The sequence below is a fragment of the Anser anser genome (genome assembly GCF_964211835.1).
Source record: "Anser anser genome assembly, chromosome: 2".
Classification (NCBI taxonomy): Eukaryota; Metazoa; Chordata; class Aves; order Anseriformes; family Anatidae; genus Anser; species Anser anser.
This window is the reverse complement of record NC_139721.1, coordinates 118,008,669-118,025,465: the sequence shown is the minus strand read 5'-3', so window position 1 is coordinate 118,025,465 and position 16,797 is coordinate 118,008,669. Positions and strand designations below refer to the sequence as shown.

At 44.2% G+C, this 16,797-nt stretch overlaps 1 protein-coding gene and 1 long non-coding RNA gene across 2 annotated transcripts in view; both read left to right on the top strand.

The window, feature by feature from the left end:
* The first annotated feature begins 33 nt into the window (after positions 1-33).
* On the top strand, positions 34-3,821 carry LOC310895085. Its single transcript, XR_014580429.1, has 2 exons — positions 34-3,482; positions 3,568-3,821. It is a non-coding gene; the product is annotated as an uncharacterized lncRNA (long non-coding RNA).
* Positions 3,822-3,972: 151 nt separating this feature from the next.
* SH3BP5 (SH3 domain binding protein 5) overlaps positions 3,973-16,797 on the top strand; it is a 48,647-nt gene continuing 35,822 nt past the window's right edge. The window contains exons 1-3 of the mRNA XM_083825888.1: positions 3,973-4,307; positions 5,853-5,915; positions 15,413-15,541. Coding sequence (XP_083682014.1) covers positions 4,194-4,307; positions 5,853-5,915; positions 15,413-15,541 — 306 coding nt within the window. The 5' untranslated portion in view covers positions 3,973-4,193. The remainder of the gene's footprint in view (positions 4,308-5,852; positions 5,916-15,412; positions 15,542-16,797) is intronic.

The following is a 16,797-nucleotide window of genomic DNA, read 5'->3' as shown; positions in this document are numbered from 1 at the left end:
TGTATGTTAAAAAAAAAAAAAAAAAAAAGTTTAGCCTCCTATCAGTGAGATTAAGACTTGGAGAACCAGATCTTTGAATGTACTGGGATTGTGGGCGAGATCCTGCTTAGTGTTTAAAAGTGTTTCGAACATGTGCAATATACTTCTGAAAAGCAGCTAAGCATATGGGGTTTAAATGTTGATAGAGCAATATCTTTGCAGCAGTTTGGAAGAGAGAGATGGTGACTTTGGTTTTAACTGAGAATTTCCCCAGGCTAAACTAATTTCTGGTGTAATATTGCCAAAGTTAGTATGGTAAACTGGTTTTCAGGATTACTTCAGTTATAGCAATTACTTAGGTGACTTTATGCCCATAAACGTGTTTTGGGAGCCATGTTTTATACACTTTTTTTTTGCTTAGAATTGGACTGTTTATACTACCATGTTTATTTGATGGTAAATTATTTAAAACAAATTGCAATAGTGCTTCAATATTTGAGGCGAGTTGGAAATTAGCCTCTAGCCCCATAATCAACAAAAGCAGAATTTTTCAGGGCAAAACTTTTTTTCCAGTCCCTTCAAGGAAAGAGAGGTGGGATTATGGAAGCAAGGCAGTCTCAATCAGTTTTCTCCACAAAGTTTCCCATGAACTGCAAATGTGTCTTCAGTAAGCGAATGTGTGTTAATTAATCCCAAACTGTACTTAAATGCCATCAACGTTCAAAAAGAGGAGATAGTAGGTCTTGTTTCTGAGGAAGGAGATGTAGCATTGATTTGTATTTTATGTTCTTGCCTCTAGTGCTTGGGCAGAAGCAAGCTTTGAGGGCATGTATGAGCAGAAATTTGAATGTAAGACTAGACTTGAAAAAAAACAACAAAAAACCCCTTCCTTAAAAATCATTCAAAATCCACCATCATCAAGTATACATTAAATTATGCTAACCATTCGCTTTGATTTCCCCCCCCTAAATTATTAACAGTCATTAGTATGTTTCCCTAGGCAGTCCTTCACTGATACATACTGCTTCCCGGCTGATTTTATTTAAAATGTAACTTGTATTTCCCCAATGTCTATTCAGAAGATGTAATACCTAATTTACAAAACATCCTCCAGAACAAGGGAGAAAATTCCTCTCTGTACTCCTCCCTTATAGAAGCTTCCCTCTTTTTCCTGCCAAGTGCTGCCTGTACACAGAAGATTTCTGTGGGACCAGAAAACGGGGTCATCTAGCAGCTTCCCCTGAAAGTATGATTGCTGTTTGGCCTGAGCATCACCCTGCCCAGAGGTTTCTGTGCTCTGGGATCTGGCACTGATGACAAGGACTGCAGCCCAAATGGCTGCTCTCGTGTCGTGCAATGCAGCCACGCATTGCCTGGTGTGATTAAAAAGGTCATTGAAGTGGCTTCGATCACGACTCTCCCTGCATCGGTACATCTCCCCGTGCTTTTTAGATGAGCTGTACCATCTCCGGCCTAACTTTTGTCGAGCTGCAGCCCGACCCAGTGAGTCGGCGCTAATTCTCCTCTGTGACCACCCTGGAATCTCCTTAGTGAAAGAGAGTGCTGTTTCTCCCTGCCTCAACGGCACAGCGGTTGATATGCAAACATTGCTTCGGACCGAGGTTTTGAAATATTGATGCAAGAGAAAGCACACAGATTGTCTCGGTCCATCCTTGTGCAGGCTTGACTCAGCTGCCTTTGTGCATATTGGACCTGGGGTGGAAGTGAAAAGGTCAGTATGACTGGCTTTCTTTTTTTGGGGGGAGGCTTCTGACTTTTAACACATTGCGTAGGACATTTGCTGGGATGAGATTACTCATGACTTGGTGAAAGTAATACCCTAACGCCACCATCTGCCGTTTACTTCTTGTGCTGCGTTGGCTTAAGCAGAGCATGGAGCCCACCTGCATGCTGTGCGGGGTGGCTGCTCACAGCTCCTGGGGCTATGCTGCCCTTTGCATGTGACAGCGGTTTCAGCCAGAGCTCTTTCATGGGGAAGAGAGAAAACTGACCATGCAAATAATATTCTTGAGTCTTTTATTGATATTCACGTGTACCGAGTGGTCTCTCTTTCTTGTTTCCTTCAAACCTCTCCCTCAAGGCTGCTTTTCTGTTTACACCTTCGTGATGGCAAACTCACAATCTGTGTGTTCTTCAGCAGTTCCTTAAAAATAAACCTTCCTGATGTGTTGGTTTGATATAAAATGATCTCAGCAGCCTGGGGCCTGCGTGTGAGCTTTCGGAGCCGTGGGGAAAGGGGGCTGTGTATTCATACCGTCTCTCGCACAGGGCTGAGCTGCGCAGGCAGCTCTCCCACCACGCTCGTTCCAAGTACGAACGTGGAAAGAAACAGCTTGCTCTGACACGATGGTGGCAGATTGATGAATTTGGCTTAGTTTTATTTGAGCTGTGACAATCACTGGGACTGTTATGGTGGCAATGGAACAACAGGGTCCTCGCTCAAACGTTACAAAACCTGTGGGGAGAGCACGGTCTGTATGGGAGCATTTGGGTACCCCAAGCAGCAGGAAGTGCTTTGTGTGTCACTGCTGTGGGTCAGACCGTGTGGGTTTTGGAGAAAAGTGGTGAAGCTACCGTAGCTGTTCTGCACAGCCATGTTTTCTAGAAACGTAAGCGGTGACGGTGGGATTGCCAGCATTAACTCGTCCATGTGCTGCTTTGTGTTTTCTCTGCCCCTTTTAGGATGTCGGACCATCACCATCTTGGCGTGAGCCACAGCACAGTGGGGATGAGACACCCCAAGGCCCTGGAAGCTCTGGGCTGTTTGCACAAGGTTAATTCCCTTGCTGGAAATGAGTAAGAATAAACCACTTGGGGTTGGTGATGTTTTCCTTTTCTTTACATGATTTCTTTTGCTGTGAGAAATGAAGATGTTGCAAACAACCCATCTGCATTTTTGCAACACCTCCTCTGTTCCTTGATTTTTTTTAGTTTGTTGGTGTCACTTTCCATGTTTATACTATTTTCAAATGTTTGTGCCACTCTTTTTCCTTTTTTCTTTTTCTTTTTATTTTTTTTTTCTTCCCAGTTGCTTTATATTGTTTGGAAGAGCTTGAATACTTCTGTTTCCCCCCTTTTTCACGCTAGGAATGTGAATTTTTATCTTCTTACGTTTTGCTGAAATCTTTTTTTGATCTTCAGTCTCTCAGAGGAAGCTTTTTCTCCAAGTATAAGAAATATCCGCTTATTTTTAATTTTTTGGTATTCTTTGCAGAATCTTCTAACAAAAATGGGGTTACATTAAAAAGTGACACTTTTAAGGCGGAGATGTGTTCCTCACCTGTTGGAAATGACCTGCTGCCCACCCAAAGGCAGTGAGGAAGTGGTTCAGCACAGCTGGTGTGATTTGAGGAAGGGCCTCAGCTGAGCCAGTTGCCGCTTCTTGCCTGATTTTTCCCATATGGGTAGCATGGCCCATGCCCTCTGCTGGGAGGGAAAAGAAGAAATAAGGTGGTTTTCCTTTGGAATGAGGAAGGAACACGGTGTGAATCTTTCTTTGGGGTTGCTGTGAGAGGGGAAGAGAAAAACCATTGTTTAAAATTTGTATTTCTTTGCTGCTGCCCACAGAAGGGTTTTCGGCTGTGCCTGAGGAAAGTGAGGTGAAGAAAGTGAGGAAGGCTGGAGCTAAAAAGGAACCAAGTTCCTTTACACCCACACGACAAGGACATGGCTTCGGGATGCCTTTTTCTGCCGCATCCAGCGTCAGTGCAACAGCTGCTTGCTCAGCTGCCACACAATGGCAAACCTGGCTTTCATTCCTATTTTCAAGGTTGCCGAAAGCCCCTTATTTTGAAAGTAAAATAATAATTAAGAAGAGAAAGGATCTGCAAGGCGCAGGCGGTGTTCCCTCACACCTGCGGTTCCAACACTTTGGCTTGTGAGGGTTTGGGGGGTGCCGGGCGGGGAGAGGGGGAAAAAATAATAAAGGAGGAGAAGAGGAGAGGAGGGGGAAGGAAGGAAGGAAGGAGGGGGAAGGAAGGAGGGAGGGAGGGAGGAGGGAAGGGAAGAAGGAAGGAAGCCAGCCCGCAGTTCCTCCTCGCGGGGCGAGCGCACAAAGAGCCGGGGGCTGCGGCCGGGGAGGGGTTTCCCGGAGGCGGGGCCGGGCCGAGGTGGCCCCGGCGGCGGTGGCCGTGTCGCTGTCCGTGTCGTCGCTGTCGGTGTCGCTGTCGGTGTCGCCGCCGGTTGCCGCCGCCATGGAGCCGGGGTCCAGGCGCGGTCGCGGCGCCGCCGAGGAGGGCCCGCGGCCTGAGGAGGAGGGAGAAGAGGAGGAGGAGGAGGAGGAAGAAGAGGTGGACCCCCGCATCCAGGTGAGGGAGGGGGGCTCGTCCCCTCTCCGCGCGGGGAGGCGAGCGAGCACGCTGCGGGCCTCTCTGTTATTTTTTAAGAGGCGGCTTTAATGGCAGACGGCGGTTCCCCTCCGCGCGTGCCTTCCCGAACGCCTTTTTGCTCAGCCCCGCTTCCAAAACGGCCGAACCCCAAATCCCAATCCCCGAAGCAAGCACCCGTTGCTGACGGACGAACGGACGGACAGACAGACGGACAGACAGCCACCCCGTTTTCCTTCCCTCCACCGTCAGCCTTTCTGCCCCAGCGCTGCTTGCAGGATTCACCAGAGGCTGCTCGGCGGAGGAGCCAGGCCCGCGGCCGAGCCGCCTCAGCTTCTGCCGGCCTAAATTTGGCCCCAGGTTCCTCCGCTGGCAGCCCGTGTCCACCTGCCCTACGTCTGCACCCCCTCCGGTCGCTGGTTTTGGCGTTTGGCTAAAAAAAATAAATAAATAAATAGGGTGCCGTGCCTGCCTCCGAGCACGGGAGCTTTCCTCGCCTGGCAGCGGGAGGCAGCTCAGGTCGTTTCTGGCTCAGCAAACGTGGGTGTGCAGGGATGTGCCTTCCAAATCCTGGGAGCTGGGGGCGAGATCCGACCTCCGAGGACAGGCAAGCTGCGCTGTTGGGTTAATCCCCCTCTGGTCGTAGCCGGGGACGTCGCTGTGACCGAGCGGGGGATCGCTAGCTCGGGCGCCCGTCAGGTTTTATGGTGTTGGGTTTGCGTGGTTCAGCGCTTCCCTGGTTGAAAAGCGGGTAATTCTTTAGTGAGACACCCCTGCCGAAGCGGGTAGGATCTCGCACGGAGCAACGTGTTGCTGAAATAATTAAGGCTATTGGAATCCGCTCCCCAGGGTTGCTTTTTGTGGTAAGAAAGTCATTAACTGCGAGCTTTGTTTTTACGGTAACTTCATTCATGCCAACGCCACCTCTAGTAAATATTTATTCAAAGGATTTAACACCTTTGGTTTTGCTGTTAGAGATCAAAATGTTGGCACGAAGGCAGACTAAGTAAACACAATCATACGTCCCATTGACTGGTTTTATTATAGAAAGGTTTGCCAAAATCCAGAGTAAAATGCTTTTCATGTGTTTCTTCTCATGAATGCTGTGCTTTTGCTGGAGCTACTGTGATAGTACTAAGGTTATGCTATTTTTATTTTTATTTTTTTGGGGGGGGGGGGAGTTGTATCTCACTGGAAACTAGCAGATGCTCACTATGTTGATCGACAGGACAGACGTTATTGTACCTTATGTTTATTTTTTTCTAGTGAGGAATAGCCCAGAACAGGAAACGTACTACCTTAAAATAAAACTGTAGAACTTCTCTGATTATTTTTCTTGTAAGCTGCAGAGTAAAAGACCAGCGGCAAAGTTATTCTAAGTGTCTCAAGTTTTCCTGTTTTCATTAAGCATGTAAGCCACAGCCCTTGTGAACTTTCTGTTGGGATGCTGAATGACCATTCTCAGAAACATTTTTTTCCCCCCAGGTTTCTTAATACACGTTTAACATTTTCTTTCTTTCTTTCCAGGGCGAGCTTGAAAAATTGAATCAATCTACAGATGATATCAATCGGAGAGAGACGGAACTGGAGGTAGAGAATTCATCCTTGCATTTTCCTTCTCTGCACGTTGGGTTTTGTGAGCAATAGAACAATATTTTTATGCACGTTCCCTCCTGAATTGTGTCATCTGGATTGGTTATTTGGCTACAAGGAACTGTTGGTAATTTTCAAAGCTGTAAACTGAGATAACAGCTGGAACAGAAAGAGAAAGGTAGAGGGATGCTGACAGTGAGTGGAGCACCCAACCTCCCCCACGGCCAAACCCTATTTTTAGGTTCTGAAACTAAACTTAGACAAGTTCTGTTTTTACAAGTAACTGTTTTAGATTTGTGTTCTTGTGATTATGGACAGTGAAAGTTTGTTTGAAAGATCTTTGGCATACAAGTACCTGCCAGGATCTCCTCACTTTTGTGTGTGAGTGCTTTTTTTTGTTTAAGCTTGTCGGTTTTGCCTTTTTTTTTTTCTTCAGATGTTGAAGGAAAGATTTCCTACTTGGAGGGGAAAAAGTTTTTTTTTTTTTTTTTTGACATTTAAAAATCCAATAGTAAGTTCTTGAGCCACTTGGTCATTATTCTGGAAGGCTTGGTGTTGTTGATCTAATACCAACTCAGAACTAACTGGCATACTTGAGCATCTAAGTTTTCTTTTGTTAACTGCAAAACAAAAGATAAAACCTGTGGAAGTGTAAGGTGAATATGTTGTTAAAGGAGAACTGGCATAAAATGCTACTTTAGATCCTAAATAATTTTGATAACATAATATTTTGAATGCTGTATCAAAGCATGCCAAGATTGCACATACTCTAAAAGTACACTTTTATATATATCTATTCTCTATCTAAAAATGTCAAGGTCTTGGTTTTTTTCTTTTTTTTTTCCTTTCTTTATATGTGTATTTTCATGAGATGGGAAGCATGGGATGGGTACCTGGAACATTTTGAAGTTATTGGAGTAACGCCACTGTACACACCAAGCAGAGCAGCGAATAGGTAATAGTTAGGAAGCTGGTGGTGTGACAGTTCACTGGCTTGGCCTCACCTTGAATATTGTATGCAGTTCTGGGCTTCACAGTATAAAAAGGATGTCAAGGTACTTGAAAGTATCCGGAGGAAGACAACAAAGCTGGTAAATGGGCTGGAAGGCATGTCCTGTGGACACTTGAGTTCTCCAGTCTGGAGAAGAGGAGGCCAAGAGGAAACCTCATGGCTCTCCGTGGCTTCCCTGAGGAGATGAAGCAGAGGTGGGTGCTGGTCTCTGCTCCCTGGTCACTGAGATCAGGACGTGAAGGAATGGCACAAAGCTGTGCCAGGGGAGGTTCAGACTAGACATGAGAAAAAATTTCTTTACTGTGAGGCTGGTCAAACGCTGGAACAGGCTGCCTAGCCAGGTGGTTGGTGTCCCAAGCCTGTCTGTGTTCAAGAGGCATTTGGACAATGTCCTCAACAACATGCTTTAACTCTTGGTTAGCCCTGAAGTGGTCAGGCGGTTGGACTCGATGATCTTTGAAGGTCCCTTCCAACTGAACTGTTCTGTTCCATTGGGCAGGATGCAGCATTCCCTGAACTCGTCACGTGGCTGTTTTCTTCTCTTTACTTGTTTCCATTTTCTCTGCTTTCTGGCATGTAGATCATGAATTTATTGGCAAATAAGCTTAGTGGAATGGAGGACTATTTGTTATGCAAAATTAAACTATATTTCAGCTGTGAAAACCGTTCTGTGTTACTACGTTGATTTAAATTTTATGAGTGAACTTTAAAAAAACAGTATGCTAGTGGATCTGTTTAGTCAAAACAGTCCCAATTAAATGGGCTCCGAGTCTCCTCGGGAGCAGTGCTAGCTATATTTATATCTATATATCTAAATATAGATAAGTCTTTTCAATCTCCTTATTTCATGCTGAGGTACTGAAATTGAAAGATGGTGCTATGGATAGTTGCCTGGATTTCATTAATCTTGTCATAACCTTGCGCTGAGGACATATTATGAAGCAGATAGGGTAGTAATAATAATGCAAATGCATACTCATGAAGTAAATCCCAGTGACTTGAAGATGGGATTTTACTGCTTGATTGAAATTATTCATGTGTTCAAGTGTTTGTAGAGTCTGGAGATTTGTAGCTACTATGCGAGAGACGCATGCTGAGCTCTAAAGGCTGAAAGGCCCTTGGATATGCCATTGTAAATGAAATAGCAGTGTTTCCACATCAGCTTGATTTTATGTTATTGTTTACCTTACTTAGTCTAAGAAATACTAGGTGTCAGCACAGAGAACAATTACATGATGCTTTCTACCTCTGTGTTATTAAATGTTTACTGCAGATCTGAATTGTACTTACTGTAAGCAATGTTTGATGGATTAAATTTAAGATCCCATTAACAGTATGTTTCCATGAAAGTTTCCCTTTCACTTTTCATCCAAAATCTTACTGGATTGAAGCCAGTTTGTAGCATCATGCAACTGCATAATTTTTAATCCAGGAAGATTTGCGTTGCTTTTGATCTGCTTTAATTTCGAGGACAAATGCAGTTGGGTGATGTAAGGTCTAAATTTATATACATCCTGATAAATGCATTTTAAATAGACTCAGAACATTTCTAGAGGAAATATTTTTTTATCCCTCCCCCTATGATATAACAATAAAAAATCCCACATGTTCATTCCAGACAAAAAAAGAGAGCTCTGCCAAGCAGCTTTATAGGATAAATCCAGAGCTTGGAAGGGGGCATTCAGAATCGGGATTGCTCTGTTTCAAAGACTTAAGTCCTTGAATGCTGCTTGAGAACATGGTCTTTTGGGAGAGCCACACCAAGTTTGGCTTTGAAGATTTGTTGTTTTGACTGCTACTAGCAGCTTTGTGACCCTCTTGTTGCCCATTCCTAGTTTGTGGTGGTGTTGCTATTGCAAGATGTTTCGTTAGAAGTTCTGCTTATTTTTCTTCTACCAAACAATGGAGATATATCTATCTTATTCCATTCCATTATTGAAAATATGAAGCAAATAATACCTGATCATAGTTGACTTTAATGGGAACACAATATCATTAGGCTATTTATATTACAGGAAGCCGGCATACAACGTCTTGTGGTATTACTTTGTGGTCCATTCATTCCCACTGCGGAATATTTCCTGAATAATCTGAAAAAGCAACTGGAGCATTTGAGTGGAAGGTTCATGTCTTTGAAGGAAGTTTAGGGGAAAAAAACAATGAACTATGATGGTTTTTGTGATTTGGTGTACTCCCTGATCAGCAGGAAGAGAAGCCTTGTGGCATCTTCTTTCTGTGGGACTGTTTTGGACTTCTGTAGCCTTGCACGAGTTGCTCTGAACTGGGCTGCTGCATGTGTCCACTCTCTCTGGTTTCCATTAACTGCAAAAAAGCTGTAGGTATTAAATGTTTTTAAAGCCTGTGCTTCCGTTCTCCCTGTGCCTCAGTTCTACACCTGCAGAATGGTAATGTTTACCCACTAGAAATGTTAAGGTGCTAAAATCAGTAGATCCTTCTAGGATTTTGATATTGTGTTCTCCTAGTGTAGCTGCGGGCATGTCAGGGTTTTGATGATGTATTGAAGTTGGCTTGATCACAGAGGTGATAAAATGAGGAATCCTCTTTTAAGTTGACCAGCCTGCCTTTTTTTAAAAAAAAAAAAAAAAAAAAAGAAATTTTGCACCCAAACCACCATGCGAAAGGTGTGGTTTTACATGTGTGGAATGTGTTGAGTAGATATGCTGAAGTTGGCTGTATCTGTTCTTTAGTTGATATAATTACTCGTTCTTTGCTCTTTTGACCTATCCCACTAAACCCTGGAGAATTATCCTGCCCTGACGATGCTCACAGCCTCTTCAGGACACGTGGCCCTGATAAAGGGCACTGAGCGGCTGGTAGTTATATGTTGCATTAATGTATTGCCTGTTAATGGATCTTTGATTAGGCTTCATTTAAAATCCTTAACACTGCTCATACTAAGTGCAACTCTGAGCATTACTGACACAGCAAAACGATGATAAAGGTCCTCCAGGGGCTTTAACACTTGGCTTTCCTAACGTCCCTGTTTGTTTCAAGCCTCTGGGAAGAGATGCGGGAAACATCTTGCAGTGGAGATGTGAGTACGTTTTGACTAAATGCACGTTAGAGCTGTGCTTTACTATTGGGGCTTTTTTCTTGTGTACTGGAAGCGTGTCTCCATCAGAAGTTGCAAATGTACTTAGCTGGGTGGGTGAGTCATGCACATTTGTTAACTCATCCGTGCCTTTGACCACCTCTCGAAAGTGCAATTCAGATGTAGCAGATTCATCGAGGGACCCTCTGGCAGCATCGTGGGGAGAAAAATACTGCACATACCATTAAAACTACCACTGGAATCCCAGCAATCTCGAAGTGTGGTTTATGTTAGAGAGAGCTTTTGTGCTGCTGGAGCTGCAAGCTTGCCAATGTTTGTTGAGAGGTGGCGATTGCACATGAAAACTAGATTCAGCCACGCTTGTTGGAAGTAGGGTTTGGTTAGGATCCTTCTTGTATGCTTGCCTAGATCCTCTGGCCCTGATCTCCAGGGCTTAGTGCTAATTTTAGGCCTGGGTTTACCCTAAAGGTTACTCTGGGTTGGTGTTGAATAGAGTCACAGGACAGGGTTGTATCTGCTGTGGTGCTCCTTCCCTTGTGAGCCTTGTCAGCATTTGAACTCCTCTCAAAAGGGAAAGGGTCTTTTTATTGATTTCCTCCTCAATGTACTTGTTTTCTCATGGTAAAGCTCGAGATTTTGACCATGTTCCACATATGAATTTTAAGTATTTTTTAAAAAAAATCCTCAGCCTTCCAAGTTCTAGAAGAATGGCCTGTCAGTGACAGGAATCTCCTTCTGACCACGCCTGCTCAGGCTGGGGAAACTTATCTGTAGAAACATCCACTGCCTTATCAGCAGCCCCGTGCAGCATTTTCCAGTGTCCCAGAGAAGAGTGCACAGAAAAGGGAGGAGCAGCTCCATAGCTGTTTTTCCTGCTGTCTTTTGCAGTGTGATATACATGCGTGATGGATTTGTCCGGCAATAGCCGCTCTTTCCATGTCTATAATTCCCTTGTTTCCTTAGGAAATGGCTCCTGCACGTGGACTGTGCATTGCTTTTGTTGTTTTGCCTTTTGCTTTCGTCTGTGGATGAGTAAGGAAAGGCTTCTTCCTCCACTCTGACTCTGGAAAGATTTTGTCACCTGAGTCAAAGGGCTTTACTTGATTCACAGCCTTGAAGCAGAAATGGGTTTCTGGCTGAAGGAAGGAGGAGTTCAGCAGAGAAATGTGCGTTGGAAGGAGCACCCAGTTCCTCTCCCTGCTTGCCTCCCTTGGCCTTTTTCTAAGAGGACTAAAAGGCAAAAAAATCAGATTGTATTTGTAGTCTCTAACTGTCTGCAAGCAGGAGGTTAAAACAACTTCCATATACTGATTTATATTGTTCGTAAACGGCAGATTAATAGATGCATAGAAAGAAATAGTTCCCCCCCCCCCCCCCATGCTTCAGAATTAAGTGCTATGTTACATAGCCCTTTCCTTGCACTTTGTTATTAAGGCTTGGTTGTCCATCTGCTTTATCTGAACTGCTTGAGTGCCAAATGGATGTTCAAAATGTCAGTATTCAATGCTCTGGGGTAGCTCTCTGAGCACATGCACACCTGCACCTGCTCTGTGTGTAGCTGGGCAGCCTACCTGCTCCTCGCACCTGCAGGTTGTTGATCCTGACGCAGCTGTAACCTGGAAGGGAGGTTTCGCAGCTGGTAGGCCTCTGTGGCGGAGGAAGGCAGGGGTGAATGCTGCCTCCCTCTTGGGAACAGATGAAGCCTGTCTTTCAGGCAGCAATCTCATTTCCCAGGCACCTCCCAAGCTGATTGAACGGTTTGTCAGAGATTCTGCACACCAGATCGTCAGGAAGATCAGAGGACAACCATTGTAAATGAAATTAAGATGCACTTGGTGCTAAGATGCTTCATACACAGTTGATGTAGTAAGTTCATTTTAAAAAGAAAATTATTTGAGAATATGTATTTCCTTTGATGGGCAGAGATGGTGATTTGCTTGTCATCTGGCATCTAACACCAGCTCAACACCATCACTAATCAGAAAGGAAAAACAAGCATGCTTTATCCTTCAACAGGTGCGTGTTAAGTGCAAAAATTAATTTTTGTTTCTTTCCACCTTCTTGCAGGAAAAGCATTTAAGGGACAGGGGTCTGGCATGCTCCCTAAAACTGCACTTGTAAAATCAATCACATGGGAGAAAAATGTGAAGGATTTCCAGGAAGGAAGTGGAGCTCTTGCAGCCACTAGAAAAAGATGTTGAGAAGTAGATTGCAGTTGTTCACATGATGCACCAAGTGCTGTGCCTGCCGGAGTTGTGTGCATGACAAACACCTGTGTTAGTCAGACTGCCATGTCAGTGGTAGGTGCACCAAGCCCAACGCTCCTGCTGCATGTGGTGCAGAAGCCTTGGTACTTCTGACCCCGCCCTGGTTTCACCCCAAGAGTAAAAATAGCTGCTGCAACTGTATTTCTTATTTAAACCTCCCTGGTGGTGCCCACCAGGGGAGTTTTGTGCTGTCCCAAGGGGGACGACTTTTACAGGTGTTCTGGCGGCACGTGGCAGGGCTGGCGCGCTGTGTGGGTTTGTGATGTGGGAACCGTTTGCGCTTGTGGTGTAGCTAGGGCTTAAGGGCAGCACGTGAAGTGCAGGAGAGGAGAGGGCATGGGTTTGGTGTCACCACTTCTCAGAGACCTCTGCTCGTGGTCGCTGTGTCTGAAGGAGATGGCTGGAAGCCTTTGGCTGCGGGGCTGATCCAGGCAGAGCGTCAGCATCTGCTTTTTCTCTTGTGCAGAAGGTGGCGGAGCCTGCAGACTTGTGTTCGTGGCAGTCGGGAGCCTGGGAATAAAGATGTCATTTTAAATACGTCGTGTAGTGGATGACATGGATGTAAAGTTCCTGGGGCATTTTGTTACTCATTATTCTTCTCCATGGGAAAAAATGAGGGTGGTAGACCCTGTGTGAAGCTCCAAAATAGGAAACTGGCATCTCTGGGGAGGAAATAAGAACTTTAGGTTCGCTCCAGTGTGTTCTTCAGCTGAAACTCCCCGTTGTGTGTAACTAGGCATCCTGTTAGGTGGGGCTGTGTCCATGGATTAACATGTGCTTAAGCGTTTACAAGACCTGTGCCTCAGGTGCCTGTTAGAGGATTAATTACAGTTTAGTAATTTGTATGCGCTTCCACTCAGTTGGTGGGAGATTCATGGATCCGGATGTTCCTGTGAGACTGCTCTCTACTGGGTATTTTTGGGGTTTTATTTGCTGTTTTTCTTTTGGATAAGTCTTTTTCACGTTGGTTAAGTGTAGATGTAATTACATGAATAATTTTGGGGTAGGTCTCTAAGCTCAGATTTGTTAGTGATAACACACTGTTGCTGTTGACAGGTCTCTTTGTTCCAAGTGCTTATCTTGCAGACATGGAAACTGATTTTTTTGGTAAATCACTGCATATATCTCTGTTTCTCTCTAATTATTCACTTTCCACAACTGGTATCCAAATACACAGCTTTCACAAACTGAAAACCTAAGTTTTAGGTACATTTGTGTAGAAATAAATTTTTAAATATTATTTAGGCATTTATAGGAAAATGATTTCTTGTTAAATATATTTCAGTACTTAACATTTTTCTTGCAATATAGTCATCATGCTTGCAGTCTTGTTTCAGTTTCTTGTGAAATTCATGTTGAGCAGTGAACCGTGTGTCATCCAGTACTTTAATGGAGGTATCTAACTTTTCTCATTAAGAAACTCATTGACTTGGTAGATGTTGTTTCTTAGTGATAGTATGAAGCGTATCTTTCAAACTATTTTAGTTTAATAACTCCAATCCAGTCAACAGTAAGTTAAAGTGCATTTAATTCTCCATTTTGGCCCTGCCACCCATTTAAGTATTTTCTTAGAATAATTTGGAGCACTTTAAGAAAACAAAGCTATTTACACTGAAAAAAATACTACTGATGCTGACTAAGGTTTTAGAGAAGACTAAAATGGAATGAAAGCAGCTTTTACTGAAGGATGTTTCTTTTTCTGTAAAACTAATGTATTGTTGCAGTTTTTTCTGCTTCTGTGAGCAAAGTAGTAGGCTCCAATGTATTTTAGTTCTTCCACTGAATAAACAGTTGTGCATTCTAGAAATCCTCAGCAGTAATGACAAAAGCCTTCTGAATTAGAGCACTTCTTCAAGCCAGCTGCTTCCTGATTTATCAACATGTCACTCCAGCAGTCTGCCTAAATCCTGCTCTCTAATTAGAATTACAAGGCTTGTCAAGAGCTCACATGGCCCTTCATCTTGGTCTCCTTAAATTCTGGGCCAGGTCCCAGCCTGTATTTGCATCCCTCTGCAACAATTCCATTGATTTAGTTTGTGCTGGATGCTGAGATGGAAATCAGGATCGCTCTGCTTGAGGGTATGGAAGTTGCAGTAGAGCAGAAAAGGTAATTACATAAAAAGGGCAACTCATCTAGTTTGGAAGTAGCTGGAATTTGCTTTTCATAAATGTAATAAATAATAAACGGAAAGTAGAAGTCCTTATCCATTGATACAAACTATAGCTGAAAAGATGTGCTTTGATGCTAGAAAATCTTTCTGCAATGAAAAGCTGAAAGCTTTTGCTGCTCTTGAAGTAAGTAGGGTGCATTTGTAAACCAGAAAGAGGAGCCCACTTGAAAATGTCCCACTGCCACGTGGGATGTGTCCAGTTCTTCCTCCTGCAGAAAGCAAATCCTGTCCATCCTCATCTGTGCTGTGAAATGGTGTCTCTGCTGGGGGATGCTGCTAGAGGTGGGACACATGCTGAGATTAAGAGGTGCTGGTTCCATCCGAGTACCAGTTTGCTGTGGGATTAGGCCTGCCTGCCAGCCCAGTTCCTCTTACTGAAAGGAGAGGCTCAGTGAGAAGGATTCTGGAAATTATGTTGAAAATCCTTAGTAAATACTAACTTTCAAAATTTGTAAAGCAGTTACAGGGAGACTTCTGGTAAGGTTTCTCTGGAAAGTGTGAGGACAGACTCGAATTTCTGTGAACATTATGCATGCTCCTGAACAATCCTGAACTATGAGACAATGCAGTAGATGAGATGTCTTTGCCATTTAACTGTCTCTCAGAAGTTGTAACGCTGTGATTTGCTCCCCCACCGAGTCATTTACTAGCTATTCCTCTCTGAGAAGTCCTGCCAGAGGTTACAACTAGCACAGGCTATTGCAGGCTTTGTATAGAAGCTGTCTCTCTCTGGAAGACAGACATTTGATGTCCAGGATGCTAGCTTTCAGATGCAGTTCGGGGTTCCCATTATTACCTCTAGTGAAGAATTCTGGCTTAGCCCACATGACAGTAACTGTTTTGAATGTGTCAGCTCATGGGTGAGTCTGAAGAACATCCTGGAGGTACGGCAAATGGGTAGAAATAAAGTTTAAAGTTCTAATCTGTCTTTGTCCTTTCTTTCCTTTCTCCTGCTCTGCAACGTTTTGAAGGATGCACGCCAGAAGTTCCGCTCCGTGCTGGTCGAAGCAACGGTAAAACTGGATGAACTGGTAAAGAAGATTGGGAAAGCTGTAGAAGACTCGAAACCTTACTGGGAAGCTCGGAGGGTGGCCAGGCAGGTGAGAACTTTCTGCCTTATAAGCTTATGCTAGAGAGCACATATTGATTGCATCGCTTCCCTGCTATTAATAACGTCCCAAGTGTATGTACTCGGCTGACACTGTCCATGTCTTGAGTTGCATGTTGGCCATGTGAATCGATGGCAAAGTGTGTTTCTTTACAGTCACAGCTGCATATATTCTTCAGTCCACGGACAGCTACAACAGACGTGAACTATGAATAGCAGAAAGCTTGTTCTGTTCTCTCCTCATTACGAATGGCCTTTCAGAGCCTTGCTCTGTCCTATCAACAGTTGTAATTGTTTGAAAAATATAGTGTAGACCCTGTGTGGCTACTTTTCCTTAAAACAAAATGCTGAGCAGTTAAAAGGCTTCAACGGGAAGTTTGTGAGATGTCAGGCAGCTTCTCACCTGAAGGATGAAGTAGCTGAGAGTTGAACACATGGTGGCTTAGGGAGTGCTTCTGCTTGTCATCTGTGATGGGTTCTGCTGGTGTCTGAGGCTTTTTCATGTTTTATTTCTTAAAGGGGGAGGCTGCCCTCGAGTGCTACTGCTGTTTTCTCCCATGTCAGGGAGGGCAGAAGTAGGGGGAAGTGTTGCCTGGGGTTGCTGCTTCTGTGCTCAGCTGGAAGGACGTGTGTGTTGTAATCGGTAGCTGGGTAACCAGGATGTGATTGTGTTCGTGGGAAGAGTGAAAGAGAGGTGGGGCAACTTGTGAAAGGTGTTTTTTTTTTAAAAAAAAAAAAAGACAGGAGGATGATTTTGTTTATAAAAATAAGTAGGGGATGAGGTTGAGAGGTGAGAGAAGTAGTGTTGGTGTACACCAGGAGGCAGAAAGTAAACTCACCAGGTAATAGAAGAAGGGGAAGGGAAAAGAATACATCCTCAGAGCAGGGCACAGAAAAGTGAGGTGTGAATGCAGGCTTTGTTGCTTTGAAAGCTGATGAAGCAGGAATTGGGCCGATGAGGTGTGTCACACAAGAAAATAGGGACTATGCTTGTCCTTTAAATTGCACAGCATTTATTTGGAGCTGTTGTCTCAGGCAGTGAAGATGATGTGGGGGAATTATTGGACTTAATCCTTGAGGCTAGTGAAAGCGTAGTAAAAAGTAAACCGCTTCCAAAGAAAGCGTGCTATCTACTGCTCATCTGTAACTGTTCTGAAAGCAGTCCCTGCTCACAGGGCCTAGTGCCTGTGGTAGAGATAAACCAGCAGAAGTGAGGTGGAGAAAGAGAGGAAGTTGGTAATGAAATAA